Raw genomic sequence first — 27,524 nt, 5'->3', positions numbered from 1 at the left:
ATGACAAGGGTGGGTTCTAACAAGTGCTATTTCTTGATTGGTAAATCAGTGATTGCTACAGCAGTGTTTCTTAAACTGTGATCAGTGGATCCCTAGGGTTCTGCAAATTACTTTTGAAGTTCCATAATGTCTTGTGTGAGCTGTAGCTACTGTAAAAATTAGTGTTGATCAATGAAGAACCTGAATTTGATGCAGTACTGGTTACATCTCTTGCTGCACTTGTCTGAGCTCAGCCAAACGAGAAAGCCGAGGTTCCACCATCTGTCATGACAGTTAATAAGCATCTCTAGTGTTTGATGCATGCAGTGTTGCATTTATCACTGTTCGTCTGCGCATTAATTAAACTAAATGTATCAAAATAACTTTTTTTAAATTACCAATACAAACAAACAACTCAAGTTAGATTTCTTTTTGTTATTATTAATTGCTGATGTTTACTAGTTTTTGTGAGGTCAAAATAATTATATTCCTATCAAACAAAAATTGTGACCTTGTGCAATTCTTAAAAGATACAGATTCAAATATGAAGTTACGTTACCTTGCAGGAGTACTTCAGCATTTAAAAAAAAAATAGTTATCACTTTAGGAAACACACAAAACAAAATTCAACAGCAGAATTCAACTCTGGATACAAACCCTGGTCTGGATTAAGTGGGTTACAAAATGGCATGACATGGCAAGAAAAATTGAACTCAACTTTTGTGGTAACTTCAAAATTAAACTGACCAAATGAATGAATCAGAAATAAGAAATGAAGATAACAATTTTAAACAACTAAAACTTATTGTTTTCAATCATTTACAAAATGTCATTAGTTGTAGTTCAAGATTACATTTCCTAAATGCTCAGACGAAAGACAAACTTTTTTTTGTGAGTTCTCAATCCACTTAATATCAGCAAACAAGTAAAAATGATCTCTCTACGAATGGAAGAAAAATGGTTAACTGATCCTTCCTCAGACTTTATGTTAAAATATTTAAAGATGAGTGTACTTTGAGAAAACTATAGGTTGTTTAAATGAATAAGCATTTGGGATCCTGCTCCAGTTTGTTTCTACATGCAAGCATGAAAATAGATTTTGAACTGTCACAGTAATGAAAACAAAACAACTAAATAGGCTAAATACTGTATGACACCTACATTAAGGCTATCTTTAGCAAACCTTACATGATGATTTGTGTCATACAGTGGCAACACATCCTTCTCATTTACATTTATTATGCTTCAAATACAAATCAGTTTTTATTGTTACATCATTTACCATACAAAACATACTGTATATGTATATATTTACAAATATTTTCTTGATTTAAATAGCTTTCACATAAATGGACCCTTTTGTAATTTCCTTTTTTTAATTTTCATAGGGATTCTGATGATCAAAGTATTTTTAAATACTTTTCTGCAGTCCGAAAAAGTTATGAAACACTGCAATATAAAACTCAACTTTGATAAGTGAAAGTGACAGTTTTCATTTTCATAGACTTCAGTTCGGTTTTTAACCCCATCATCCCTCAGACACACATAGGGAACTTGAATCTGCCAGGCTACAACATTTCCGTAACCAACTGGATCCTGGACTTCCTGACAGAGAGACCCCAGGTGGTTGACATCAGAAATACCTTTTCCAGTACCATCATGCTGAGCACTGCTGCCCCCCAGTATTGTGTACTCAGCCCATTTCTGTTTACTAGCACTAACGCCATTATCTAGTTTGAGGATGGCACAGCCATGGTGGTGGTGGTGGTGGTGGTGGTGGGGTACCTCATCAGAAATAGGGATGAGCCCCCTTACAGAATGAAGTGTATGTGCAACCATTTGTCTGTAAATGTCGACAAGACAAAAGAGATGATTGTTGACTTCAGGAAGGCCAACACTGTCCACATCCAGACACTGACGGCTCTGTGGTGCAATTCGTCAAGAGCACCAAATTCTTTGGTGTGCACCTGGCAGCTGACCTTACTTGGTCAAATGACACCACCTCCATAGCCAAGAAGGCACAGCAGTGTCTCTAATTCCTTCAGTGGCTGAAGAAGGCAAGCCTACCTTCCCCTGATCTCACCACAGGGGCACCATTGACAGCATTCTGATTAGCTGCATCACTGTCTGGGAACTGCAGCGACTCTGACCATAAAGTCCTATAACGGATAGTACACACAGCAGAAAAAATCATTGGGACCTCTCTGCCCTCCATTTAAGATATCTTTATAAAGTGTTGGCTGCAGCATTATGAAGGGCCGCTTCCACCCTTCATACTGCCTCTTTGTCTCACCTCCATCTGGCAGAAGGCACCATAGTATCTGAAACAATTCTTCCAGGTTCTGTAACAGCATCCGCCCCATGGCTGGCCAGACACTGAACTCTTTACTGCCCCCTGCCCTCAGATTTGATATTAGAAGCTTAACTATATACTGAACATATGTTACACTGTTTACGACTATTTTTATTAGTTATTTATTGCTATCTTTTCAAGATTATTACTATCTATTCACTTAACTATTATTTACTAATTATTTATTTATCTTTTTATAGTATAGTATTGTTTACCTGTCTTGTTTTTGTCCTTTGTCTGTGTATATGTTGCACAGCCGTCCATGGGAGTGTTATATGCTGCAGTAGTTTGTAAGGGTGGAATGACAATAAAGCCACTTGACTTAACATTTCAGGGCTTATTTCATATTGCGTGCGGTGTCACTGGAATAAATAAATGAAAAACTAATTAAATAAATATAAAAAGAAATAAGCAAAAAAAATGATGATTCGACACAATTGTTTGTACTCACATTTTCATGTTGTTCGTATTTATTTATTCTCACGTTTCGCAGAATTTATTTACGAATTTAATTATTCCATTTTGCCCCAAATATTTTTTCACAGCGGGATGGCGCATCATAAAAGTTGGTTGCAGTGTCGGAGCGTTTCTTTTTTTGACTAGAAAGACATTCGCATTAGGACCCAGCAGAATGCGGGTATGCCACATGAGGCGGAGACTCAAGCCGAGACGACCCGGTTGTAGAAACGCGACACTTGCGAGGCGGCACACGGGAGTCGGTGACGGTGCGGCATTTAACAGCCATCTAGCCTCCGCTGAACGATGGCAGAAGCGGAGGAGCGAAATGCCGTCGACAGTGGCAGCGCGTGGACTGACGAATTGCTGAGGTGATTGGCGGTCTTTCCTACTGAACTAGTGTCACGTGCAGGAGGGTAGCCATGTGCTTGCTGGGGCCCGCCAGCTGTTCCAGAGCGCGCGCTCTTGTGTCAGATGCTTGCCATTGCTTTGGTTTGTTAGCTGTTTGTGCGGTTTGCTTGTCCATGAAGTTCGCAGTTTTACGTTCAGTTTAATCCATCCAGCCTCATAATTTGGGCTGTAGGTAGAGTTGTCCAGGGTTGTAGGCTGGTGAGTTTGGTCAACTCGGCGTCAACGCCTGGGGGCACGTGAGCGAGTGTGATGGATAATGTCCGTGTTGAATCTTGGTTGACCAGGCTAAAGCCTATTATGCAATTGGGCTGTTGTACCACAGTAAGTGGTACTCGAGGGTGTGGGGGTCCCTTCGTAGACATAACGGTCAGTTAAATAATCGGATGTGCAGTTTCCATTCACCAACACCATAACGATGAAGAGCTATAAAAGAGGAACCTGAAAATTACACATATATAAAAGTAAATTTGCACAATTCTTCCAAACTATGTAAATTAAAAAAAACAAAACACCACAAATTGGCGTACATGTTAGCTGATGCCACCAGATTAAAATTACATTTTGAATTTCTACTATGAATAAAAAATACTAGGAGATACATCTGTGGCTCACAACATATTTTTCTGCAATGAAGGTGCACACATTTCAGTTATTCAAATGAAAATCCACAACTTTGGTGTTTTGTTTTAGGCCAGGTTTATACAGAGCCATGAAAAAGTATTTGGCCCGTCCTCATTTCTTTTATTTTTGCAATTTCATAACACTGTGGTGACTGATGGGAAGTGTAGTCCCTTAATGTGATGTTGCCTGCAGTGTGGAATTAACTACATGATGTGTACTATAAATGTGAGCACAGGTTTCTCATCTTTTCTGTAGGAAGGGAGATGTACCATTTTTTGTTGGTTCACTCAGGGAGCTTAAGACAATTAGTTGCTTTAGGTTTGGTGGTTGTATGTTGGGTCTGGGAATACATCTCTCAACGTGCTGTCATTATTTAATATCAGCTGAAGTTCTTTTATAATTTTGTAGAGCACTTCAAGATGTGAGTTATAGGTGACAACAAGGGGGGTGTGGTTCTTGTTTTTTCTTTGTTTTTATATGCCAGAAGGTTGTATCTTTGGGGGTATTTTCGGTATGTCGCTTAAATCATCCAAGATCAGATGCCTCATGTTGGATGAGTTAATGCCGGTGAAACTCATCCAGGATAAGTCGGTTTTTCAAACGCAGCCGTGTAGTAGATTAGTCGAGCTGGATCTAATTATCCGAGATGAATGCGCGCGCCCACGCTGATTGAAAAGCCCATATATATTGAGTCTAGGAAACACGATCAGCAAGTCTTTGATAGGCTGTAACAAAATGACGAAACAAAAGGCGCTTCTTTTTTTTTTAACACAAGCGAAGCAGGACCTTTTATTCGAAGGACATGAAAAATTTCAAGATTTAATATGCACAAGGGGTAACACTGCAAAAGCAGCCCAAACCAAAAAAGATGGCTGGCAAAAAGTGGCCGACAAATTAAACGCTAAGTAGTGTGCATCATACTTACTGAATGCAGCATTTCATTTCCTATGAGTCAGGTTAATTATTATTTAATATGTCATAATTCCAGATTAAACGTGAGCACAAGGAGAACATGGAAACAGGTTAAAGTGAAGTACAAGAATATACTTCAAACTGGTAAATATTGGTATATAACTATTTAAAGAATTGTTGACAAAGAATCGCATATAATATAAAAAACACTAATTTTAAAGCTAACAAGAAGGCAGACAAGCAAAAAATAGGTTGAGGTCCATGCGAGCCAGACCTAACCCCTGCAGAAAAGTTGGCTCTCCAGCAAAATGCCCATCGCCCTGTTTCTGAGGGCATTCCAGGGGGAAGCTCCTCCCCAGAACCAGTGGCAGGATGCAGTGGTCACTTCATTTCAGGTAAAGGATGGTCATTGCATATATTTGTCCTCAATGTGTGCCATAGGTATGTTCCATATAGTCCTCTTTTTTTTTTTGTTGGGTCAGTTGCAGGGAATGTCATATTCCTAGAACCTGTGTCTGACCAAGGAGATATTGACGAAGGTCAAATATTTGATGAAGACACTGTCTGATTATTCATCAGGAGGAGAGGTACATTCTCCAAATAATGTTTGATCAAACTCCACTGTGATCAGTCCCATGTGCCCCAATCACATTTGGAAATCCTGGGTAATGAGAATGTTAGGCTGATTGTGAGATTCTTCATGGAACTGTGGGTGTTTTTACCTGTGTATTACCTACCTGCAATGGCATGAAACACCTCTTTTATGGTCTGCACATGCAGGTGTCCAGGAAACACTATGAAAACCCGAAGGAAATATTTCACAGCCAAACAGACTTTACGAATTGCCTGGCAAACTGCACTTTTAGATAGATTTTCCGTATTGCTTACAGTATATAAAAAAAAGTGCCTTTTGCAAAAAACCTCAAAGCAATGCATACTGTCTGTGTGGTTGTGAGAGCCCGACTTCACCGAGTTTGACATCGAATATAAAGTGCTAATAAATCTTTGAGGTACAATATTCCCCCTCGGCTAAAGTGGTATCTTTCGAAAAGAATTTCCTCTGGGAGCAATAAAGGATCTTGCCGATCGTGCAAAATCCTCTCTATATGAAATTCTCTTCTTATAATTTGCGTACCGATATCAATTGGTCGCTCATTCATGAACGGCGAAGTCATGACTAAATGAATTCCATGCACGGACACTGATTAAGTGTGTGAGCTAATCCTTGTTTACATCGAACAAATCTGCTCCGAGCAGGTTTGAGGATTAGGATGTGCTGCTATGACAACACATCCAGCAAGAGTTTCGAAAAACCGACAGATCCGGGATCAGGCCAAATCATCAACAATTACATCCGGCTAAATGAGTAATCCACGTACGAAAAATACCCCCTTGGTCTCTATCCCTTTAATTGTGCTTATGTTTTTTGTGGGTGGTTCCTCAAGAGGCGGGACCACCATGATGTCACCGCTGCTGATCTTGAGTAAGCGTTGCTTTTTGATTTGAATTTGATGATGATTAACTTTCTGCTCAGTTTTTTGGTTTTTCTATGAAAGTGTCTTTTGGGATTTGCTTAACTTGGATTGTCTTGTTGGCAGTTTCTTTTTTTATTATTTTAATTTTTTTTGTTTTACCCCAATAACTCTCTTAATTTATAAAGATTCTATATTTTGATTCCCCTATACAAGTCAGAGTTGTGTTGGTTGCCCTTCCTATGAGGCATTTGTTAAGATTTTTAAGAGCGACCTTGAACTCTTAAATCGGCTTCCCTGTTTTTCAGCCCCTGGTTCACAGCAGATGAGCAGATGACTGCTCACTGGTTTTCTGTGGTGCAAACAGAAAGTAGAAGAGCCATGTTTACTTCCAGAAAACGTCAAGAGAAAAATTGACCGATCATGGCCAAATCTTTACCTCATGTGCAAGGGAAAGCTGTATAGCCAACCCGAGCAGAATTACCAGAAGAGTGTGGATACTTCTTGATTTACCCTTGTAGGTACTGTATATCTTGTATCTAATTTTTTAAAAATTATTATTAAATTCACAGCCCTTCTGAACTGTTTTCAGTCCGAACAAGAGACCACAAGATTCCTACTCGGGGCCAGAAGGAATTTCTATATGATGGGTCAGAGGAGCAGGTAGAAAGACTGCAATGGAGCCTGGGAGAACACTGGAAACTGCTCTCAGAGGAGCGGGCTGAGAGACAGTGAGTAAACAAGATTAACAACTTTGCCTAGTAAGCTATTCAAGCCGACACGGAGAAAATGAAGCACTTTTCGGCAGCCTTGTTTTTTTCCCTCGGCTTTAGATTTGGCACTCTGTTAATTCCGTGGGCCACTCAACGTTGGTTCCATGTTTGTTTTTTTCTCCACTAGAGGCAGCCTTGTGAAAGCTGAATGGAAACCTGAGGATGTTACAGTGGAGCTGAAGACTCCTGCAGTAAGTGCTCTAGGTAGCAAATTGAAAGGTTTTACATCTGGAAAATATTCAGATAGAGAGGAATTGTTTGTCTCCTACATGGAAAAGTGAAAGAGCTAAACATGCTAGGCATCCCATCCCACTCTTGAAGCAGCTGACACTTCATTCAGTCATTCATTCATCTTCCTAACCTAACATATCAAGGACAAGTTCACTGGGCAGTTGGAGCCTATCCCAGCAATCACAGAGTGCAAGGCAGGAACAGAACCTGAGTAGGGTGCCAGTCCATCACACACAGACTCACTAGGGACAATTTAGCAACACCAATTCCCCCAATCTGCATCTGTTTGGATCTTGGGATGAAACTATCACTGTTTTAGAAAACCCAAACAGACATTGTGAGAATGTGCAAACTCCATGTAGGAACACCCAGATGAAGTGAACGCGAGGTGGCAGCACTACCACTGCACCAGTGTGCCTCCCTAACATACCTTCCTTTAAAGAGATTTCAATTGTTATAACATTTTCTTTTACTTGTTATAAATTTGTGAAGTGTATTGTTTAACGATTGCTGACTCATTGATGTAGGGTTCAGGGATCAGTCCATGTGGAGTATGCACATTGTTCCCTTGTCCATGTTGTATTTATCTGGTTACTCCACTGTAGTGCTGCATCTCAGAGACATGCTTGATAGGTTGATCGGGAACTTTAAATTGGCCTGGTCTGAATGAGTGTGGTTTGCCTGGTAATGGAGGGTGTCCCATTCTGACAGGCGTTAGATTCCAATGTACCTAACATCCAAGATTGCACAAGAAAACCTTCCCTTACTGGTGTGTGCATTTGTATTTGATCCTTGGGTTTAATAGAATCCTTCCTTTGATTTTTGGTTATGACTCTCGATTTTGGTTGAAGAATCTAGGCTTGGGTTTTGACAACGTTTCCTCTTCTGGTCACAATCTTTTCTTTCTTGTTCCTGAGACAGCAGCTAGTCGTGGGATTCCAAACAAAATATGCCGGATTGGTGAGGCAGCACCACTGTGTCGCCGTACTGCTCCAGCTTAACAAGATTGCTGCAGAAATGCTTATTTTATTAAAGATAAAACTTTGGTACATTGAAGTTAATCATATGGTTGCACTGTAGTTAGAAGGTCCATGGCTACTTCTCTGAGGTTTTGCTTGTCGGTTTTAGAGCAAGGTTTATATTGTTATATAGGATTTCTAGTGTATGTGAGGATAACATAACATGTTACATCACCTTCTAGAATGTACAGTATTTGAGTTATTCACATACCTGTAAGAACAAAACTGATCCCCAAAGCTGTGTTTTTATGTTATTGCAGCTTTGGACATATTTGTCAGTAAAGAGCATAAAGATAATTAATTATTTCCCTTTTCTTTAGGGTAAATTCTGGCAGACAATGGGTTATGCTGATGAAGGGAAGCAGTTTCTCCAGCCAGAGGAAGCCCTGTTCCTAATGGAATGTGTGAGTTTTTGACAATTAGTGTATTAATCCCCATAAAGTTCTTTAATTGCCATTCATATCCAGTGGACAGGCTTAGCCAGTGCTGCTGGTGTCTTTTATTAAGCTAAACAAAGTATTTATACAATGTTTAATTATATTGTGCTCCATATATTTTTTTTGGTTTACTTTAGAGTGTTTGCTCCAGCTGAAGGTGATGTATACCACAGGTGTCAAACTCCAGGCCTGGAGGGCCACAGTGGCTGCAGGTTTTCATTCTAACCCTTTTCCTAATCAGTGACCAGTTTTCACTGCTAATTAACTCCTTGCCCCAGAATTTTAATAGCCGTGTTTTTAAGGATTCAATCCTCTCAATTTATTCTTTTCTTCATTAAATGGCAGCCAAACAGAAATGAGATGTGAAACGAGCCAACAGATGACCAGCTAAACTGGGGTTTCAGACTCCAACCAATTTCACTCCAACCAGTTTCTTAATGAGAAGCCAGTTGTTGCTGTTAATTAAACCGGTTACTTAATTCCACGGCTTGCTGCTGCTCTCATTTTGCTACAGCAGACATTTCCCAAATTGTTGATTTTCTGTTTCTGATTATTGACCTGAGAGATCAACCTTACCGAGACCCTCACCTGTCTTTATGTTCAGATAATGTGGTTAGCTGGTGACCTGTTTGTGTCTCGTTATTGTTTGGCTGCTAATTAAGGAAATAGAAAGAACTAAGGGCTCTGAGTCGAGTTAATTAAAACTAAGGCAAAAGAAGTTAATTAGCAGCAAAAACAGGTCACTAATTAAGAAGGTGATTAGAATGAAAACCTGCAGCCACTGTGGCCCTCCAGGACTGGAGTTTGACACCCCTGACATATACCACCCTGGTAATTTGTTTCTCTTCTGGCTTTGTTTCTTAGGGAAGCGTAGAGGTCTTTTACAGGGATTTGCCTCTGTCCATACAAGAAGGGTATGAGCTGCTGTTGGGTGACAAGACCATCTCCTTGCTAGAGTACCTGGTAATTCTTTAAACCAAGAGTCTGTTACGTTAGAGATGCATTTTATGTTTTAACACTTGACTCAGCACTTCACCTTAATTAAAGGATCAGGAGTATAGAATACAGCATGAAAATGCAGTGCCTTTAAAAAGTTTTCACATTTTATTATTATACAACTTTGAATCACAATGGATTTAATTTCGTAAAAAAAATTTCGTAAAAAAATTTCGTAATTTTTATATTTTGATTTGTAATAAATCTTGCAAAGCTTTCTGAAAACATCCATCCATCCATCCATTTTCCAACCCGCTGAATCCGAACACAGGGTCACGGGGGTCTGCTGGAGCAAATCCCAGCCAACACAGGGCACAAGGCAGGAACCAATCCCGGGCAGGGTGCCAACCCACCGCAGGACACACACAAACACACCCACACACCAAGCACACACTAGGGCCAATTTAGAATCGCCAGTTTCTGAAAACATCTTTTCACTATGTCACTTGGAAATATAGAATGTAAATTGATGGGCAAAGTGGCAAATTTATCCATTTAAAATTAAATCTACAGCTAGGAGCTAGGAGCAGCACATCCTAATCCTCAAACCTTCATTGTTGTTTTAACGATGTCCAAGCTGAAATTATCGAGTACATCACTCGCCTTGCAGACAACAATCAAAAACACGCCGTTTTATGTTACGTCACCAGTGTGAGCCTCTCCCAATGTTCATTGTGTTAACTGTGAGAGGAGGGATTGTACTGACAGAGTCTGAGCACTCGTATGTTTTCTGTTTTAACATTTCAGTCTGTTGTTTCTAAATGTCTTATAAATGTAAAAGTCATGCTGCTGTGTTTTTCTGAATGTAGAATAAGAGGGGAAAAAATACGAGTTAATTAAATGAGCTCAGTGTTATCAGGTGATGTCACTGATTAGGAATCTGGTTGGAACAAAAACTGCATCCACAGGGGGTCCCCAGGACCGAGTTTGGGATGCACTGCCTTAGAAAAAGCTTTTGAAATTATATGTGCATTATGGTAGCCACTGTCCCTAAGAACATGCATAGCCAAGTAGCAGAGGTAATTACACTTTCTACTTAAACTAATTATCAACTAATTCTTAAGCGAATGTCAGAGCATTAGTGGATAAGCTGCTTTTTAATAACAAGGTATTTTCAGAATCAAAATCAGAAAACTTTATTAATCCCGAAGGAAATTACTTATGTTACAACTTAACAACAGACAAGGGACATGTGACACTAAGAGCAAGTATAAAAGTAATCATCCATCCATCCATCCATTTTCCAACCCGCTGAATCCAAACACAGGGTCACGGGGGCAAGCTGGAGCCAATCCCAGCCAACACAGGGCGCAAGGCAGGAACCAATCCCGGGCAGGGCGCCAACCCACCGCAGGACACACAAACACCAAGCACACACTAGGGCCAATTTAGAATCGCCAATCCACCTAACCTGCATGTCTTTGGACTGTGGGAGGAAACCAGAGCACCCGGAGGAAACCCACGCAGACACGGGGAGAACATGCAAACTCCACGCAGGGAGGACCTGGTAAGCGAACCCGGGTCTCCTAAATTCGAGGCAGCAGCGCTACCACTGCGCCACCGTGCAAGTAATCATGTAAATATAATAAAGTATAATAAATGTAAGTATCAAACTAAAGTACAGAGTGTTGCACCTTAAGTTAATATTGCACATTTTGAGAACAAATAAGGTTATTCTCATGTGAAGAGCAGACAATTTATTGCACAAGAACAGATAGTATGTTGCACATTTCAAGTACTTGAAAAAAATGTACCTGGATATCCAATAAGGAAAAAGGGTAATAGCTTAAAGTGTGGGTGGGTGAGTGACCAGAAAAGGAGTTCTAGAGTCTGATGGCTGTGGGGAGGAAGGATTTCCTGTGACGTTGAATGGAGCACTTGATGCTAGTCAGTCTACTGCTGAAAACGCTCCTCTGTCCAGCCACAGCACTATGAAGTGGGTGATTAGCATTTTCAATAATAGATAAAGCCTAGACGACATTCTCTGATCTGCAACAGTTTCCAAGCTGTCCAGTTTCTCTCCTACCACAGAGGAAGCCTTCTGAATTAGTTTGTTTAGTCTCCTGATGTCTGCCACTTTCGTGCTGCTCCCCCAGCATGCCATAGTGAAGAAAATGGCACTGGTCACCACACTGTTATAGAACATCCGCAGCATAGTGTTGCTGACACTAAAAGATCCTAGCTTGCATAGGAAATACGGCCTACTTTGACCCTTCTTGTATATTCATCATCAAAAAGCAAAATTAGATAGAGTTACAGAGGGCCACTTCTTACAAATGACAACAAAATTCCTTTTTCTTTCTAAAAAGTTCTGTTCATTTCTCCAACACCCTGTTTACTAGGCTCTGTCACTGTTTTAGGTGTGTCATGTGTTAGTGCACCAGAATGCTGTCACTGCCGAGTGTTAATGACAAACAGAAGCTTGTGTTTTGTTCCCTTACCTCTTCCTCTTTCCCTGTTTATCTAAAGGTGTTCAGCCATTTGAAGAGACTGGGTTATATAGTGAACAGATTTGATTCAAGGTAATGTCTGTATTCAAGTTGCATTCTAATGGCGCCTGAGAGAAATGAAATAAAATGGTCATAGTTGGTGGTGGTTACGGAGCACAGTAATTAACACTGCTGAATTGCTGTGCCTCAGATGTTTAGTTTAGTTTGGTTTGCTCTTTATCATTGACGTGCGAGTTTTAGCACAATTCTGAAGTTGAAAGTGCTTTCCAAGGTCCCCAGAAAGAAGATTCTACATGCCTATAAGTCTAGATAGTAATTTATAAAAATCTCTGAATGATTGGAAATCATTCCACTTTCTGGAAGATCATCTGCAAGTGGAGAAGATTTCTGCCATCTTGAACTGCCAGGCCTCCCCACAAAGTTAAACCTGAGAGCTGAATGTAAGAAGCTGAAAATCGTCTCTAAGAAGCCCAGTGTTTCATCATGCGATCTACAGGTATCTCATGCCACTGATGATGTCAAAGTGCACGAGTCTACCATTAGAAAGAGGCTGCACAAATTAGATCTATGTGGGAGATGTGCCAGGAAGACTGTCCAGAAAGGACATCAGGGCAAGACTAAAATTTTTCCCATGAATAACTAAGCAAAGACCAGGATTTCTGTAACAATGTGCATTTCACAGATAAGGCAAAGATAGAAATTTTGGCCACAGTACCAGAAGACATGTTTGGCAAAAACCAAAGACAACATTTGACCAGAAGAACCTGATACCAAATGTAAAGCATGGTGGTGGAAATGTTCTTGTTTGGAGCTACTTTTCTATTTCAGGGCCTCAGTAGTTCACCATCATAGAGTGCACTATGAATTTTTCATTGTACCAGAGAGTATTTGAGGATAATGTGAGACCATCTGTCAAAAAATTGAAGCACAACCAAAAGTGGACCTGGCATCATGACAACGACCTTAAACATACGAATAAGTCCACCAAGGAGGCTGAAAGGAAAGAAATGGAAGGTTCCAGAATGGCCAAGTGAAAGACCCGATCTAATTCCCATTGAGATGCTGAACAGAAGAAACCACAAATATCACACAGCTGAAAGAATTCTGCATGGAGGAGTGGGAAAAACGTTCACCAAACCGATGTGTAGTCAACTCGACAGCCATAGGGCATGTCTTCTTGAGGGGGCAATTACTTTTTCCTCAAATGGAAACTGCATATCTGTTTATTTTTCATTAAATTATTGCAAATTCAAAATGTCATTGTTTTTTTCAGTAATATCAGCTTTATCTGTAAATACTGTTTAAATGAAGATCAACTCTTGATATATACACATATTTAAAAAAAAATGTAATGGTACAGTAAAACCTTGATTATCCGTTCAGTGTGGGGATCGAAGCCAAGACTGATAAAAGACAGATAACAGAACAGCTACATTAAAAATAATACACAGTAGTTTTAGTTTAACCAATAGTCGTGTTTATTTACAAAACAAAACTGTATTAACAAAATTAATTCATTTTAGTATTATAACGACCAGCGTAATAAGCAAATACAACTTGGAGATACTGGAGTTTTCTGCGTTTTATTTAGAGTCTTTGTTCTGTTACAAAGGTGACCTGTCTCTTGTACTCCATTATCTGGGTTACAGAGCACACCTTCAAAACAATAAAAAGCTTTCCTTACCAATCAGTTTATCTCCTGCCACTTATAACGCAAACACTCCTGCTTATTGTCTCCTGACTCCCTACTCAAAACTTCCTTCCGCCGCTCCTTCCTTTTTCTCCTAACGTCTCCTGTCACTCCTCTCCTAAGAGGCATGTCCGGCCCTTACGGAACAGAAACCCTTCGCCAAGTCCCATCGCTTACAGCATTCATTCCACACTTTCTGCTCCCACACGGCACGTTACAAGCTGCCTGCACGTCACAATACATTAACAAAACGTAACAGAATTTACAAAGAAAATTACAATACAGAAGAACGTTGATATTAATTCAGAATAACATTACAATATTACATCAGTAGTTTCCATTTTTGACACATTTTAAAATTTTTTCAGCATCACGCTTATCATTTACTGTTTTTCTTCTTACTCCGTAAATTGAAGTAATACTTGAAACACTTACACTATTTTGCAAATGTTTAATATTTTCATTTTTTTGTGACAATTCCAACACCACCTGCATGTGTTTATCAGCCATAACAATGTATAGTAGATTAAAACTGAAGGTACGTAACTGCAGCATGACATGTGGCCCTGATGGTTAATCAAGTGACGGATAATCAAGGTTTTACTGTACGTACTTTTTCACATGACTGTAGAAATAACATTATAAAGAAAATGACTTGTATCAGTAGGAGAAGAGCCTTTTTATTACATTGTATACTCCATTATAGGTGATCTTGAATTTTGTAAAGTCATTAACTTTTTATGATTCTTTTACAGCTATAAGACGTCTGTCATAACTGTGATTGAATTAAAACACAGAGTTTCTTTCTCTCATTCAGTGCTGTTCCTTCCGTTTATGAGAGGCGACTAAACCTGGTGCACAAGCGTGAAAAGCAGAGCAAGCAGCAGCGCAAACGGAAGAGAAGTGCCAGTGCCAGGTACCGGATACAAAATACGTGATTACTGAGTCTTTATGCTGCCTTCCAAACTCAAGGTTGCCTTTTTTTGTTTAATAACAACATTTATTTATATAGCACTTTTCATACAAAGGGTATAACTCAAAAGTGGTTTACAAGATGAGGAACAAAGAATAAAGTAAGGTCTAATGGCCGAGACAGGACAGAAAAAACAAAAGAAACTCCAGAAGGCTGAAGAAAAAAAACAAAATCTGCAGGGGTTCCAAGGCCACGAGACCACTCAGCCACCACTGGGCATTCTACCTAACATCAGTGATCTCAATCAGTCCTCACAGTTTTCAGGCTTCACGTGAAAGAATTAGATGGTGATGGCCATGTGGACCGCTGTGGTCCTGCCTTCAATCCATCAATGTGGGGACTGCATGGTGCAGTCGGGCAGTTTTACCTCTCGCAGCACGCAGTCATGTCCACTTATTAATGGTACTTCCAAATTTGTTAGTTTACTTCTGCTTCTTTTTGAATATCACCCAATTGAAGAAACTCATTTCCTGTTAATGTGTTAGTTGATGATATCTGGAAAGCGCTTTGGCATCAGTGTCAGTGGTTTAGGAAAAAGTATTTTATGAGTGAAATAGTGGACTCCTCACTTGTACAGAAACAATGAAGAAGAGTAATAAATGTTTAGGTTTGTAAGACGCTAGGGGTCGCTGTTGCCCCTTTAACATCAACAGACAGACACACAGACACAGGGTAAAAGCACAAAGAAGTTCTTTTAATTATTTTCCTCTTCAAACAGTGCTCCTTAAGCACCACAACCACCATAAACAATTAAACAATCACAGTATTCTTTCTATTTTCCTCCACACCTCCCAGCAAGCTTTGTCCAACTCCATCCGACTCTGGCTTGCTTTCTGGGTTCACAGCAGTCCTTTATATAGTCCTTAACCCGGAAGCTCTTCTGTTCTTTTGCCAGCACTTCTGGGTCAGATGGAAAACTTGCTTTTTCTTCAGCCCGGAAGTACTGCAGGGCTTCTGTCCCAGTGACTTTGGAATACTTTCGGGCTATGCAGACTGTAAAAACTCCCAGGTCCCCCTGCAGCGTCTCCTGGTGGCACCCACAGTACCCAGCAGGGCTGTGAAGCCGAACTCCAGATCCTGTTGTGCCCTGCGGGAATCTGTGGCACCGGTATGCTGCAGGGAACTCGCCATCTAGTGTCTTGGGGGAGGTAGTGTCCCAAAGTAGCTACCTTCCCCCCATCCTTCCATTCTTTGGGCATCCCGGCCGGATTGAGCTGCCGGCCGTCCATCACAGGTTATGTCGCATGATGTGTGGAGTATAAGTCAAGGGATGTTATGCTTAAATTATATAATGCACCAGTGAGGCCTCATCTGACATACTGTACAGTTTTGGTTTCCAGGCTATAAAAAGACATAGCAGTGCTAGAGAAAGTCCAGAGAAGAGCCACTAGGCTGATTCCGAGACTGAGAGAGATGAGCAACACTGTATGGCCAAAATTTTGTGGACACTTGACCATCAGCTTGTCAGGCATCCCTTTCCAAAACCAGGGGCCTCAATGTGGAACTGGCTGCTGACTCGCAGCTTTGGGACTGATGCTGCTTCCAGAGGCAGTTTGGAACGGAGACATAGCTGCCCCTTCATATCCATAGATAATACACTGTAATCCAAGAAGATTCTGATTAGGGCCCCAGTTTGGATAGGTGCCACACTGCACAAAAGATTATTGATTTTTACATGTTATGCGCTCCAGCACTTGGCAGCCCTGCTCTGTGAGTTTGCACTTTGTGGCTGGGTTGTTGTTGTCCTTGACGCTTCCACTTCGCAATGATAGCGCTTAGAGTTGACAGGGGTAGATCCTACAAAGAGGAAATGTCATGTACTGATTTGGTGGTAGCATCAGTGCCATATTTAAAGTCAATAAGCTCTTTCATACAAACCATTGACTGCCAGTGGAGATTGCAGGGCTGATTTTATGCACCTGCTAACAATCTCTTAAGGTTGAAATACCTGAATGCAGTCATTTGGAAGGGTGTCCATGTACATTTGGCATAATATGTAGGTGGAAAGATTGAAGGAGTCAAACCTTTTCAGTTTAAGCAAACAGAGATTAAGAGGTGATAGGATTGAAGTGTTGAAAAGTATGTACACTTGCTTGAGACTGTTACTTTACACAGAGTCCAACAAGAACATGGAGACACGGTTATAAACTTGTTAAGGGCAGATTTCACACAAACGTGAACCATAGACACAGTGAGTTAATCACCAAGTGATGTGATGGATAGCAGGACTTTAGGGACCTTCAGATCTCAACTCGATGTTACAGTAAATACGGCAGACAAGCATGTTGAGCCGATTAGTCTTTTCTCTAATGTTCAAAGAACCCAAAAAAATTCACATTTTGTGAGGTTTTGTACCGTTTTTATATTTGTAAATCCGTATACACACACTCAGCTAATTGAATAGTGTATACCAAAAGAGCATAAAACTATTACACCCACTTTATTTAATTCAGAGTTGTGGGGTGCTAGACCCTGTCCTGACAGCTTTGGGTGCAGCCCTGGAATTAGCCCAGGGCAGCAGTCTCACCAGCACACACACACACAAAGCCTCACTCGTACATTAGAATTGGGTCATTGAGCCTACATGGAAAAATACAGAATTATGAGTTATCCTAACAAGAATAAATTGGTCAGAACCGAACAAAAAAATGTACACATGCCAGTCGAAGGCCGGACATTTATTATTGGAGGTACAGCGATTTACAGAAGGAGCAGGACAGCTAGTGATCTTGAAGACTCTGCTCCGATTGTTAACAACGAGATTTGCTTATGGTGTATGTAAAATATTTTTCAGTTCAGGTTTCTGATTAGAAACTTGCAGACACTTGCCGTCTTGACTGTGACATTTGAATAAGTGGTTTAAGCTCCATGACTGGGTGGGGTTTAGCCGTCTCACGGTCCCAGCCTTAAGCTGCTCTCTGCTGCTGTGGTGACCATAGAAAAATGTGAAGCACTGAGACGGGGTCTTGACTGCTTTAAATGTAGTGCAGGGGTCAAGGTCCTGGAAGAATGGCCAGTAAAAGGCAAATTAGGCAAACCCATGATCTCATTTGCTTGAATTGTCTATATCTTAACATATCAGAATTTCACCACAGATGCACAAGAACTATAGGTGGGTCATGGAGGACACCTAGCCTGTATATCATTCTTGGCACATGTAGTTTCACTTAGTGTGAGGATTAACAGGATCGTAATTCAAATTAGACAGACTGCCCCCTCAGAATTGTTTTTGTTCTGATTTCATATAAAGTGGGATTAAAGGGCTTCTTTTCTGAATTCTTAAGGAAAAAAAGCTTACTGCAGTAAAAGAAAGAGAGGATTCAAGTAGGGCCGCATTGTCTTGCTTCTCCACATTTAAATTTGCTGAATATCCTTTTAGAGGCACTGATCGTGCTTTTTTGAATTTGTCCTGTTTTGTTCCAACTGGCAACATTAATGCTAAAGCCACCAGTCTGTGGTTGATGTGTTACTTTTTTGAGCATCAAAAAATACATTGAAAGGGTATTGAAACTAAAATCACGTCTTGGGAATTAAGTCTGTGTCTCGCTGTCCTTTCCAGGAGGTCGGATGATATTTCAGAAGGCCAGCCAGATAGCCAGGATGTTCAAAACAGAAGGGAAAAAGCAGGTGATGATGTTTTCATGGAAGGCACTTCCAGCGATTCTCAGAAAGCTGTTGGCATGAACTATTTCTCCTCTTCAGCAATTAGCAGTGAGGACGTGTGCCACGAGTTGCCTTCAAATTCTGAGCAAAAAAGGCCGGATTGGTGGGAAAAAAAATCGGAGGAAGCACCAAGTCCTGGCAGACCTGTTTATTTTAAGCAGTCCGCTGGCAAACGTGACTTAAACAAAGTGCTTTTCCCAAACCTTGGCCGAGACTGCCTTCACACCAACCTTGAGATTCCCAACGCCTGCTTACTGCCAAGTAACGTGACTGCCAAAGCTTGCAACATTTCTTCCTGGCGGGAGAAGCTAAACATGCGACAGATGCGGCTTACAAGGCGGGAGAGGGAAGAGCTTGAGAAAAAGAACAAGTACAAGAGAGGAGTGAATGAAGACAAGGAGGTTCGGGCCTGCAAGAACTGGCAGGAATACAAGCAGCTATTGGAGAGGCGGAGTCAGAGCAGCTCAGAACAACGGCCTGCCCATTTGTGGAACGATGCCGTCTGTCCACTTGTGACTCCGGGACAGGTTAGCTCAACAGGTATGGAGGGTTTCCATGAGAACAATAAACAAGAGCAACTGCTTCATTTGCACTGCTAGTTTGTACAAAACATCGCTAAATGTTTTTGTGTATTTAAAATATTGCTGGTGTATTGTCGAAGAAGTTCACCTGTGCCACGTAGTCTATGTAACTATAGCATGTGTGAATGCTAGATATATCTGCTTTATAGCATTTCACCTGTATGGCTTGACCCACATTTGGACAGCTGTTTTATGCAAAGTGTGTCTTCCGTACAGCTGTTTTATAGTGTCCTGCATGTATGGCTTCACCTACACGTGGACAGCTACATTAAGAAAAGTGAGGCATAGATATTAATGTCTGTATAGTGCCCAGCATGTTCAGCTTTGTCTGCACAGGAACAGCTTCCTCAAATGAAATGAGACATAGATATACACTGTATGGCTAAAAAGTATGTGGAACCCTTGAAATGACTGAATTTAGGTATTTCATTTTTAACAGGTACATAAAATCAAGATGTAGTCATGCAGTCTCCGTTGGCAGTAGAATAGATCATCTTGAAGAGCTTAGTAACTTTAAATGTGGCTCTGTTATAGGATGCCACCTTTGGCACAAGTCAGTATGTGATTCAGTCCCAAACTTAAAGACTATATATATATATATATATATATATATATATATAATACACACACACACACACACACATTAGGGGGCTCCGGCCCCTGCACCCTTCACTTGCCAGCCCCTGAGGGCGGGCATTGGGCAACTGCTGTCTCGAGGCTGAGCCACTCGAAGGGTGTCATGCCACTCCTCCATTAGAGAAAGCGACTGTATTTAAAGAGATGGTATATAGAAGAGTATGTGGGGCGTGGGAGGAAGGTCCTTAGTTATTATAGGTGGCAAATCAGTTACTTGGGCGTTTTACTACAACTGTGTATTTTAAATACCAATGAATAATAAAATGTAATCGAAAGAGTAGGTAAAAAAGTAAAGGTCGAAGTAAAAAAGTAAAACGTAATAAAAAATAAAATTTTACATTAACGCCTCGTCAAAAATAATATTATGAATTACTTTATCCTCTAACTTCTATAAACATTGCTTTTTTAATTTCTGTTCACATATTATTTTTCTCTTTTTCATTTACTGGACAATTCTGTTTGTTCTTGATTTTTATTCTATGCAGCTCTCTTTTGTTCCTTTTCTTATTTTTCGACATTCATTATCGGCTCTTGCTACTCTCTTTCTATCGTGATGTAAAATTCGACATTCTTTAATAGATCATTTGCTTTTCTGCCTTGACATTATGAACCAACTGCATTGAAGGGCGAGTTAGCAGCACTGAGAGTGTCATGGGGTGGGATGGAGAGGGGACGTGTGCAGTAAGAGTAACGACTGGGCGAGTGGTGTGGAGGGGAATGTCAAGGCTGAATAATGCGGACACGACGGAAAACTTTTTTTAATATAATAGATACTAGGGGGCTTTGCCCCTTGCTGGCTTCGCTCACCCACTCCCCCTTCCCACCCCGTGGGGCACGCTATGCGCCTGCCACTCGCGTTGTGGGGGGGCTGAACGCACACTAAGGAGATGTGGTTGGATCAGCTGCTGGCTTGCTGCTGAGCTGCGTGTTCTGCTTGTCGCTCTGCGCATCGATCATTTAAAAGCGTGTACTGCAGCTGTCCTTTTGTCTCACTGCCTTGTCTTGCGTGACATTAAAGTGTCTCTCGTGAGATGTTAAAGTGTCTCCGAGAAAATCACATATCGTCTCCTTCCAAGCCTTCCAAGATTTTTTTTTTATAATAGAGAGATATGTCTGAAAGGAGTTAAGAATCCTCTTTAATGAAACCCCTGTGTGCGTCCAGTGTCCGTGTGTGTGTGTCTTCTGGTGAAGAGCGCATGCGCGGGGCACGGTGCGATGCTTCAAAGGCTGCCTGACGCGTCACACAAGACAAAGAGGGCGGGACCTATAAAATACCGTGTGGACGATCCAATCGGATTTCTGTAAATGAGGCACAAAAAATCCAATCAGATACTGAGACGAGGAGACCAGCTTCCCCAAAGAGGTGGGATTAGTGTTTGTGGTTGTGCAAGTGTTCACTCTGAGGATGTCAGATTTGCGATTAAGAAGCCTGGCCTGGTAAAGTGTAAAGTGACAGTCATTGAAGGGGTTTTCCTAAGTATACGAATTTTCATGATATTACAATAGGATGACTTTTAAAAGTAGATTTATTTTTGAGCACATAAAATCCATTGCTGGGAGACACCACACATACAATAATCAAATGCACACCAGCACGGATTACAATACTTGCTGGGGAACTGCACAGTACTTACTGGAGAGACGCCACAAGCACGATTATCAGCTGCACGCCACACATTACATCAGTTGCTGGGGAGAATCTGCTGATTGCCCACTGTTGTGACAGGAAATTAAACGCATATTACAGACATCAAAGCCAGTATTACTGTCAGAGAAAATTACAGGCATTTTATGGAAATACAAACCAGTATTACGACGAGAGAAAATTAAAGGCACACAATACAGTGACGCATATTACAGCCACATACAAGCCAATATTACTGTAACAGAAAACATTACGGATGTAAAAGCCTATATTACTGTGACTATCAACTACTGCTAACAACATGCCACCCAAAAAATAAGAAAAAAGAAAATGAGCTTCGCAAAAATGCTAAAAGAAAGTTTCGGAAGAGCAAATAGATCTAAAGAAGAACAGGAAAATGAGCGTAAAAAAAATTATAAAAGAGAATGCACTACTGTTTTAGCGCACGTTATTGTAACGGGCTTAATGTCTAGTTATTACATAAAAGACTGTGTATAATGTACAGCCAGCTTGTCATCTTCACAGGACATTAAAAGTCTTATCTAATTCATTGTGTAACTCGGGAAACTGATCTCCATATTCCCAGTAAGATGTACCAATATATGATGGGGCGCACTAAACACACACACACACACACACACAGAGGCCAAGTAAGAATCAACAGTCTTCCCAACTTACATGTCATCGTGATATTGGAGGAAAACCAGAGTGCCCAGAGGAAAGCCAGTTCTGATGTGTGCTAAATGACAGATTTGTTAGGTTGAGCAAGTTTCTGAATAGTCAAGTATCAGTTTCAGGGTTTTACTAAAAACGATGAATTTGACCACTTAGCGTTTCACGTCTACTGATCTCTATAGCTTTTTGATGGGTGGGGTGGTATCACCATTACAGCACAGATTTTGTTTTTGTAAAGCATGCAGATGAGCACAAGTAATCACACCTTCTTGTTATAACGTGACGGAGGCTTGTGAATAAGACAAGAACAACGATAACTTAAGTGTACACGGTCTTTTGCATTTTCATGTGAGCGTTCAAGAGATGTGCCAGAGAAATCACAGCTGGAACCTCTTGTGAGAATTCAGAAATATGATTGGATGCAAAAATTACATAAGGGTGTCAAAGATGCCTGGACACAGACCGACACTGAGACAGCCAAATCCAAAACACACACTATATATTTGTACAGCACAACACAGCCACAATAAGCTCCGCTCACAGTCTTTTTCCTTTTTCTTTTCTTTCCTTCTGCCGCCTTCACTCCTCTCTCGCAAGCTCTGTCCACTACCACCTGACTCCGACCCCGAATGGAGTGAGGTGGCCTCCTTTATACTGTACCCGGAAGTGCTCCAGGTGCTTCCTAATTAACATCCGGCAGCACTTCCGGGTGTGGTGGAAATGCTTCACGCCAAAGCCTTGGAGTTGTCCAGGCGCACCCTGGTGGTAGCCACGGACCCTGACAGGGTTGAGCTTCCCAGCTCCATATCTGTGGTCCTGAATGCTATCCAGGAGTGCTGCCCTCTTGTGCTCCAGTGAAGGTATTGCCCCTCTCCTGGTCCTTCCCTTCTTCAGGTATCCCGGCGGGGCAAGGTCCCTGGTCATCTGCCATAAAGGGATTAGGGTCTCATTGGGCTATTGCCAGTATAAGGAAATCTATAAAAAATTCGAAAGTATGGGATGCCACAAATAAATGTTTTTTAATTTTTTTTGTTTTAAGCCAACAAGTACAGATTACTTTCTGAATCTTGAAAATGACATTTTATTGATTTTATACTACATACATTGGCGTTAGAAGAGTGGATAAAAAATATATTATTTAAAGTGTTAAAGTGTTTGGGGAAGTAGAATTCCTGTATTTCCGAATGTGTGCTGATGGTGAGTAATGCTTATGCCTTCATTTTCAGTTCATTGCTTTTCATAAATGGGTGAATACAAATCGAATCCCCATAGCTACCTACTGAACTCTGCTTTTCTTTTTTTTCCATGCAGGTGATCTGCTGCAGCAGATCAGTATCATGCAAGCATCCCACCTGGTTGATGATGCAGTAGGGTAAGTGGAAGTTACTTGTACTGTTGAGATTATCTCACAAGAAGTTTCTTTAATTGGCCTACCATTCTGCGGCGTTAGCATGAATTTAATCAACAGTCCCTTTCACATAGAGGTTATGCTATTTTTAATATATATAAATGGTTTAGATAGGGGCGGCACAGTGGTGCAGTGGTAGCGCTGCTGCCTCGCAGTTAGGAGACCTGGGTTTGCTTCCCGGGTCTTCCCTGCGTGGAGTTTGCATGTTCTCCCCGTGTCTGTGTGGGTTTCCTCCGGGCGCTCCGGTTTCCTCCCACAGTCCAAAGACGTGCAGGTTAGGTGAATTGGTGATACTAAATTGGCCCTAGTGTGTGCTTGGTGTGTTTGTGTGTGTCCTGCGGTGGGTTGGCACCCTGCCCGGGATTGGTCCCTGCCTTGTGCCCTGTGTTGGCTGGGATTGGCTCCAGCAGACCCCTGTGACCCTGTGTTCAAATTCAGCGGGTTAGAAAATGGATGGATGGATGGTTTAGATAGGAATATAAGTAACAAGCTGGTTAAGTTTGCAGGAGATACCAAGATAGGTGTATTAGCAGATCCGTTATATCATTACAGAAGGACTTGGATAGCATACAGGCTTGGGCAGATTTGTGGCAGATGAAATTTAATGGCAGTAAATGTAAAGAATTACACGTAGGAAGTAAAAATGTTAGGTTTGAATACACAAACGGTGGTCGGAAAATCAAGAGTACACCTTATGAGAAGAATTTAGGAGTCATAGTGGACTCTAAGCTGTTGACTTCCCAACAGTATTCAGAAGCCATTAAGAAGGCAAACAGAATGTCCGGTTATATAGCGCCTTGATGTGTGGAGTCCAAAGAGGTTCTGCTCAACCTTTATAACACACTGGTGAGGCCTCATCTGGAGTCCCGTGTGCAGTTTTGGTCTCCAGGCTACAAAAAGGACATAGCAGCACAAGAAAAAGTCCAGAGAAGAGCAACTAGGCTGATTCAGGGGCTACAGGGGATGAATTATGAGGAAAGATTAAAAGAGCTGAGCCTTTACAGTTTAAGCAAAAGAAGATTAAGAGGAGACCTGACTGAAGTGTTTAAAATGATGAAGGGAATCAGTCAAGTGGATCGAGACTGTTACTTGAAAATGAGTTCATCAAGAACACAGGGACACAGTTAGAAACTCATTAAGGGGAAATTTCACATAAACATTAGGAAGTTTTTCTTTACACAAAGAACGATAGACACATGGAATAAGTGACCAAGTAGTGTGGTAGACAGTAAGACGTTGGATTTGAAATAAGTGGACAGGACTGGCGAGCTTTGTTGGGCTGAATGGCCTGTTCTCATCTCAGTTGTTCTGTTGTATTATTCTTTTATAAATGTGTTGAATGCCTTTATCTGACACCAGTAATTTTTTGGCTGTGCATCTTCTCAACACACTTTTGCCATGCCAGGATTGCATAGAGCTTCAGCCAGTCTTGGCAGTACAAGGGAGAAGGTAACCCTGACAAGGGGCATTGTTTCCAAGCGAGGCACAGTCACGCATACGTCCATATGTGATCGTACCCTGTAGAGTACAGTTGCCAGTTTTCCTGTCTTTAGAAAGTGGAAGGAAAACCCGTGGGGATACCTGAGAGTATGCGCTGGCACCACACAGAAATTAACCAGACTGGGGAATCGTACCCCATCTCCTGAGGGCTCACAGTCAGTGAGGTTAGCATTAATTTAATCAGCAATTCAATCACATGGTGGTTATGTGCTAATGTTTTTTTTTTTTAAAGTGTCAAAAGGAATTGCTGTATTAGACTGGCTTGCCTTCTTCATTTGTATTTTTCCCAGCTGCTTCAGCTTCCTCTCATATCCCTCATCGCAGAGTTTTTCAACCACAGGGTCATGACCCACTTTTGGCTTGTGTTTGGCTCAAATGTGCCGCTTGAGTGATTGGCAGCACTGCAGGCTATTTATGCCCATTTGTATGAATGAAGGGGTTCCTCTGTTTGTGCTTAGATAACCCTAAACCACTTTGTTTGTGGAATTTGCATGCCTGCTTTTTCCAGGTTTTCTCACAACAACCACAAAACACGCATTTTTTAAATTGTTGCTTAGTTTAAATTGGTTTGGTTTATGTGATTGTGGATGTGTTTGTTCCATGTGGTGGGATAGCATCTCATCTGGGCCCACTTCTTGTTTCAGTCCCAATAGCACTTAAAGGCCTTGGCTGTCCATAAACCTGACATGGATTAGGCCTGTTTGGAGAGAGAGTGCCTGGGTGGGTGTAAAATATTGCAAGTTTAAATGTTCCCATGTTGATGCGCCAAAGAATAATATGTTATACTTTGAATTCTGAAGATACTATCTGTTATAGGCATTTGGGATAATTCAGCTACTTTGGTATGGTTAAGAGTAGGGATGACTTGACACAAATACTTTCATTTACCTTTTTGTTGCATTGCACAAATCCTTTAAGGGTGTACTCACACTAGGCCCTGTTGATTCCGTACCGTTCCTAAGTGTGATTGTCCCCCCCACCTGACCTGCGCCCACACTGTGCTTAATGTTCATCATGACCGTGCAACTTCATGTAAAGCCAAAACAAGATCTGCAAACGGAGTGACAGCATGCATGTCAAAACGATTTTACCTATTTTTGTGGTTGTTTTGGAGTCTTGTAGGGCAGGATGACACTCTGCCCCCTTACAGGTTTATTGAGTGTGCAGCGCAGCGTTTTGCTGTCAAAGATTTTTGTGGTGACAAATGATGTTAACGGAGGAATTTGCAGCTTTTCTTGCCAACTACAATTCACGTTCAAGATATCGAATGAAATGAGAATTGCACTACCTGATTCGTCATATCATTGACTGGCTGTTTTCCTTGCTCAGGCAAGTTTAGTGATCAACACTGTTCCTGAGTGCTACTGAACTTTGCTCAGGGCATGGTACGGTTGGCCCGGCATGGAGCAATCACACTAGTCAAACGAACTGGACTTTGGGTGGGTTGGGGGGGTGGGGTTACATATGGAGAAACGAGGTCGGGCACGGAACAAATTGTCAGTGTGAGTACACCCGTAATTTTTTTTTTTTGCAGCTGAGTACTTTTACTTCAGAGTTTATGTATATGTGTATGTATATATGTATGTATGTGTGTGTGTATATATATATATATATAATATATACACACACACACACACACAGGTCCATAAATATTTGGACAGAGGCAACTTTTTTCTCATTTTAGTTCTGTACATCACCACAATGAATTTTAAATGAAACAACTCAGATGCAGTTGAAGTGCAGACTTTCAGCTTTAATTCAGTGGGGTGAACAAAACAACTACATAAAAATGTGAGGCAACTAAAGCATTTTTTTGAACACAATCCCTTCATTTCAGGGGCTCAAAAGTAATTGGACAAATTAAATAACTGGAAATAAAATGTTCATTTCTAATACTTGGTTGAAAACCCTTTGCTGGCAATGACAGCCTGAAGTCTTGAACTCCTGGACATCACCAGATGTTGGGTTTCCTCATTTTTAATGCTCTGCCAGGCCTTTACTGCAGCGGCTTTCAGTTGCTGTTTGTTTGTGGGCCTTTCTGTCTGAAGTTTAGTCTTCAACAAGTGAAATGCCTGCTCAATTGGGTTAAGATCAGGTGACTGACTTGGCCATTCAAGAATTTTCCACTTCTTTGCTTTAATAAACTCCTGGGTTGCTTTGGCTGTATGTTTTAGGTCATTGTCCATCTGTATCATGAAACGCCGCCCAATCAATTTGACTGCATTTAGCTGGATTTGAGCAGACAGTATGTCTCTGAACACCTCAGAATTCATTCGGCTGCTTCTGTCCTGTGTCACATCATCAATAAACTCTAGTGTCCCAGTGCCACTGGCAGCTGTGCACGCCCAAGCCATCACACTGCCTCCCTCCACCGTGTTTTATAGATGATGTGGTATGCTTTGGATAATGAGCTGTTCCACGCCTTCTCCATACTTTTTTCTTGCCATCATTCTGGTAGAGGTTGATCTTGGTTTCATCTGTCCAAAGAAGTCTTAGAAAAAAATGGTCTTTATCGGTTAAATTTCTGATACTAATTTCTTCTGATCCTCTGGCAGACTTGTGGCAGACACTTGTGACAAAAGGATCACTTTTGATGTTTACCAAGCAGATACAGCTTTTGATTTCAAGAAGTCAGATCCGGGG

General features: G+C 41.1%; 1 protein-coding gene across 2 annotated transcripts in view; it reads left to right on the top strand.

Annotated features, from left to right (window-relative positions):
• Positions 1-2,886: 2,886 nt before the first annotated feature.
• The window catches only part of tsen54 (TSEN54 tRNA splicing endonuclease subunit), a 30,667-nt gene continuing 6,029 nt past the window's right edge, over positions 2,887-27,524 (top strand). Inside the window, exons 1-10 of one of the 2 annotated variants that reach the window (XM_051936506.1) lie at positions 2,887-3,159; positions 6,777-6,935; positions 7,105-7,168; positions 8,548-8,631; positions 9,529-9,627; positions 12,130-12,182; positions 14,618-14,716; positions 18,336-18,976; positions 23,285-23,345; positions 27,437-27,524. The exon at positions 27,437-27,524 is cut by the window's right edge and continues 29 nt beyond it. In XM_051936506.1, coding sequence (XP_051792466.1) covers positions 3,095-3,159; positions 6,777-6,935; positions 7,105-7,168; positions 8,548-8,631; positions 9,529-9,627; positions 12,130-12,182; positions 14,618-14,716; positions 18,336-18,976; positions 23,285-23,345; positions 27,437-27,524 — 1,413 coding nt within the window. In that variant the 5' untranslated portion in view covers positions 2,887-3,094. Of the gene's footprint in view, positions 3,160-6,776; positions 6,936-7,104; positions 7,169-8,547; positions 8,632-9,528; positions 9,628-12,129; positions 12,183-14,617; positions 14,717-18,332; positions 18,977-23,284; positions 23,346-27,436 lie in introns of both variants that reach the window. The other variant, XM_028819153.2, reaches the window with a different exon arrangement.

Source organism: Erpetoichthys calabaricus, chromosome 14 (genome assembly GCF_900747795.2).
Source record: "Erpetoichthys calabaricus chromosome 14, fErpCal1.3, whole genome shotgun sequence".
Lineage (NCBI taxonomy): Eukaryota > Metazoa > Chordata > Cladistia > Polypteriformes > Polypteridae > Erpetoichthys > Erpetoichthys calabaricus.
This window is presented reverse-complemented; position numbering and strand designations above follow the sequence as displayed.